Source organism: Gossypium hirsutum, chromosome D01 (assembly GCF_007990345.1).
Source record: "Gossypium hirsutum isolate 1008001.06 chromosome D01, Gossypium_hirsutum_v2.1, whole genome shotgun sequence".
In the NCBI taxonomy this organism is placed as follows: domain Eukaryota; kingdom Viridiplantae; phylum Streptophyta; class Magnoliopsida; order Malvales; family Malvaceae; genus Gossypium; species Gossypium hirsutum.
Genome location: NC_053437.1, coordinates 40,023,195 through 40,027,868, shown reverse-complemented (window position 1 = coordinate 40,027,868; position 4,674 = coordinate 40,023,195). Strand labels below are relative to the sequence as shown.

General features: G+C 30.6%; 1 protein-coding gene across 1 annotated transcript; it reads left to right on the top strand.

Moving 5' to 3' along the window:
- The first annotated feature begins 2,282 nt into the window (after positions 1 to 2,282).
- LOC107948539 (WAT1-related protein At5g40240) lies at positions 2,283 to 4,370 on the top strand. Its single transcript, XM_016883125.2, has 7 exons — positions 2,283 to 2,527; positions 2,620 to 2,685; positions 2,815 to 2,928; positions 3,126 to 3,342; positions 3,438 to 3,596; positions 3,677 to 3,828; positions 3,975 to 4,370. The coding sequence occupies exons 1-7, from the start codon at positions 2,319 to 2,321 to the stop codon at positions 4,051 to 4,053; spliced, it is 996 nt and encodes a 331-aa protein (XP_016738614.1). The 5' UTR covers positions 2,283 to 2,318; the 3' UTR covers positions 4,054 to 4,370.
- Positions 4,371 to 4,674: the final 304 nt, after the last annotated feature.

The following is a 4,674-nucleotide window of genomic DNA, read 5'->3' as shown; positions in this document are numbered from 1 at the left end:
AAAATTAAGACTTTTTTACATTTTTATAATACTTAAGTGCTTTAGAATTGAAGCAATAATCCGGGAAAAGATATTTCAATATATTAGGTAGAAGGGGATTTCTCAATGTATCTACTGGAGTGAGCCCAATAACTAATCATCTGCATTCTGTAGGTCCATGAAGGAGGTAGATGTTGACCACGAGTATTAAAGTTACTCCATACTTAAGGTGAGGATCAAACCTTCGACTACTGGTTAAGGTAGGAGATACCCTTGCTATTTCACCTAACTCCCGTGGTTATAAGGCGATAAATCTTTTATACATTGTTAAAATAATTCAATATATTATTTGAATAATATAATCTTGAAAACATAGAATAAATATTTGTTTTATAAAGAGATTATTTAGATGAAATAGTGATTGCGATAAACAAATAGAACGTCAAAATGCATAAATTAGGTTAAAACATATTTGCATTTGATAAAATGAATAAAATAATTTTAAAATAAGTCTAAGTTAATATGTTATAAATAATTGGCATTTTTATTAAAAATAATTTTTAAAAGAAATATTTTGACAAAATAATTTTTTAATTTTATATGCAATTAATAGGTAGAATGTCAGAATGTTAATTAGATCCAAAAATATTTGCATTTAATAGAGTGAATAAAATATTTTTGAAATAACTCAAAATTAACTATTCATCATTGGTGAAACAAAATTAATATGCAAATCAAATATAAAATAAATGTATAGCTATTTTTTTTTTTGACTTATATTAATAGATAGATAACAAATTTGTAGCGGAAATTAAAGCTTGCATTCGTCACTGAGCATTCGCTTAAGGCCTAAGGCCACATTGGAATAATCTTTGACTTGAATCGTGCAATATAAAATCAGGGATGAGTGTTGAACCAAATCGAATGAAAAAATTTTGAGTTGACAAGTTTTATTTTATTATTTTAATTTAATTCAAATTTTTTTTCGAATCGAGTCGAGTGAAATGAAATTTGAGTCGAGTTAAATCAAGTGAAATTGTTCTAGTTACATTAAAAAATTAAACATATCAAATTAAAATCTTGTTAAAGTATAACTAATTCCATGTTAGAGCAAATAAATTCGAAACCGTATATTTTTGAAAACTTTTTCAAAGCAAAATAAAAAAAATTTTACTTTAGTATGATAAACTTTTTCTAGAAAATTTTTACTTTTTAAACTTTCTTTATATATATTTTTAGAAATTTTTGCAAAAAAATTTTAAAATTTTTAAAAATATATAAATTTTGGAATTTTTATAAATATTTTGAATTTTAAAAATTATTTTGAAATTTTTATTGAGAGAGACCAATTTGCTCATTTTTAAACTTGACAGGGACCAAAAAGATATTTACACCAATCTGTTATTTGAATGGTAAAATTTAACTTGAAACTCGAATTACTTATTCAAATAATTCGAATAAATTGATTCGATTAACTCGAAATTTAATTTTTTAATTTTTCGAATCGAATGAAATTTTACTCACTCTATATAAAATTAAAAAAAATCGTTAAAATTCTCTATTCAAATACGTGTGACTTGAGTTTAGCTATTAGTAATCACACTTTTAATGGGATGTAAAAAAATTTGATTATCTCTTCATGTATTGCTATTTGACAATGCAGTGTACATAATTTTTTTAAATAATAAATAATATGCATATCAATTCAAATTAGTGTTGAAATAAAATTTAATTATAGTTAATTATATATGAATCATACTAATAATAGAAAAAATAGGCTTTTTCAATATAAATTAAAATTAAAACAAAAATAAAATAGATTTATATTATTTCTATAATAAAATAAAAATAAGATTTTATTTAGTGATAAAAGGTCTCCCATTATATTAAAAAAATGAAAATAAGACATTCAATTTTAAAAAAAATTAAATAGAATTGAAACAAAAAGGGGTCAGAGCAATACCTTATTTTCGATAATATGTTTTTAACATTTGACTAATTATTTACAATATTACTTTCTTTCCTATTTCGGAGTAATAATGAATATTTCTAACTGGTTTTTTGGACGAATATTTCTCACCTGAGTATGTAGAGTTTTAACTTTTACATTACACCATCCTTTCCACCTTTTCTGGCATGGCATGTTAGCCAGCTTTCATTATTAACATCACAGAATAAGTGAGTGGGTTTGAAAAGTGGTTATCATTTACATTCGAAAAAGTCGTGCGAGATAGTGAGCCATACTGTTAGGTCCACGTCGCTTATAATAGTCTACCCACTTAGGAATAAAACAACTAGTATCCCAAAAACATTAACTTCCACGTTAAGTTTCACCTCACATGCATTTGTTTGACAGGGAAAAAGGTTCAGCAAAAATGGGGAATCTGGTGCCTTTTATGGGAATGGTAATGGTAATCTTGGCTCAAGTTAGCAGCATGGTAATAACCAAAGCAGCAATGTCTAGTGGGGTTGACAAATATGTTCTTATTGTTTACTCTAATGCTCTCTCCAGCCTTATTCTTCTTCCTTGCTCTTTCGTGTTCCACAGGTCCCTGATATCTTGAGCTTTCCTTAACAAATTTAGCTCATCATTTTTCTTGGTTTTTTAACTTTTGGTTTTTGAATTCTGACATTTTGCAGATCGGTACATCTTCCATGGAACTCCTCCAACCTCTGTATATTGATCTTTCTCCTTTCCTTGATTGGGTTTGTAACATATTTCTTCTCTTCCAATTTCAAGAGTGTAACTATTATATTGATCCGATTAACATTCATGAAAAGAAAAAGAAAAAAAAACCAGTAGATTCTTCACACCTTTGATCTTTCTCAATGCAGATGTATCGGCCAACTATGTGGATACGCAGGTATAGAGTACAGTTCTCCAGCAATGGCTACAGCCATGCTCAACCTTGTTCCAGCATTTACCTTCATACTTGCCATCGTTTGCAGGTTCCTTTTAATGCGTTTTCAGTACCAGAAATAAAAATCCCAATGTGTTGATTACTGTGCTAGGTTACTTAATTAGTGCTTTTGTGATTGTTCCATTTAGAGTGGGCCTATCAGCGTATTAATCTGTAATACAAGAAGAGTTATAAACTGTAGTTGAAATTATTGCATCTGTGTCAACTTTCCATTTGCTGGTTTAGGATGGAAAAGCATGAATGGCGAAGCACAAGCAGCCAAGCCAAGGTCTTAGGAACCACAATCTCCATAGCAGGGGCATTTGTAGTGACATTTTATAAGGGGCCAACAATTCTGAGATTGCCTCATCAGCTTCTTTCCTCGCCACAAATAAACTGGGTCCTTGGAGGGCTTCTTCTTGCAGTTGAAGCTTTTATAAATTCTGCATGGTATGTTATTCAGGTTGGAATATTGAACCCTTGTTATAGGTTATGGTAACAAAGATATTCGAGATACTATACTGTACACTGACTTTCTATCATTTGTAAATCCTGCAGACCATGGTTCTGAAGAAGTTCCCGGCAGTACTAACTGTAATGTTTTATCTTTGCTTCTTCAATGCCATTCTTTCGGCAATATATTCTTTGTTTCTTGTTAAGGACCTTAGTGCTTGGAAACTAAGACCTAATATAGGGCTTGTCGCTATTCTATACTCGGTAAGCACACTATAGTTACAATGGATCATTTAAAAGAATTGAAGTCGCACACAAATGACAACATGGTGCTATTGATTCAGGCAATAGTGGCAACAACCTTCCGGATCAGCTTGTGTTCATGGTGCCTATGGAAAGTAGGACCTCTATACGTTTCCATGTTCAAACCCTTGGCCATTATCTTTGCAGCCGTTATGGGTATCGTCTTCTTAGGAGATGATCTTTCTCTGGGAAAGTATTTGAGCTTTTAAGCATAACTAAATAAATACTTTAATGATATAACAATAGCAGTAGATAACACCATAGTCTCTATCAGTCGAGCAGTAACCATAAGAAAACTTGAAAGAATCAAGTAACTTGGCCAACATAATTGATTTGTAGGGTAATTGGTGCAATCATAATTGAAAGAATCGCAGACACTTGCGGTGAAAGAAAACTGAGAAATATGTTTTTGCTTTGATTTGTGGGGTATTTGGTGCAATAATAATTGTGAGTGGATTTTACGGGGTGCTGTGGGGAAAGGCCAAGGAGGAAAGTGGAGAGGAGAGTATGAGATCGCCTTTGCTGCAAAACAGAACAGAAGATAAAAGGTCTTTTGCATAACAGAGTTTTATTCAATTATATATATATATATATATATAAAAGGGCAAAGATAATTGTAAATCCAACCAATCAACTCTATTATGGAATTGTTCAAGATGTTTTGAGCTTGTAGTTGTTAGACTTCTCCGGATAAGTACTAAGTAGTGAAGACAAAGATGAAGTGATAATTGTTAAGCTAAGGGGTCAGCTTGAAACTTTTTAGCTGATCAACACTACAAATAAACAAAAGCTAGCTGCTACTAGAAAAAATAAAAGACGTATTAATTCAGGGAAAAACTTTCAAGTATATTGTTTACACTGGTAATGCTCAAATAATTTCTCATCTATTTAATTTATTCGAGGAACAAATTGACTATGAAAACTGTTGGATATATTGAGTGGAGAAGATAGATCTGGAGACAATATTGAATTAAACAGTAGACTTCGAGGCGCGGGTGACGCTTTCCAAAAAGAATTATTTGTTCCCACACAAAGTTCT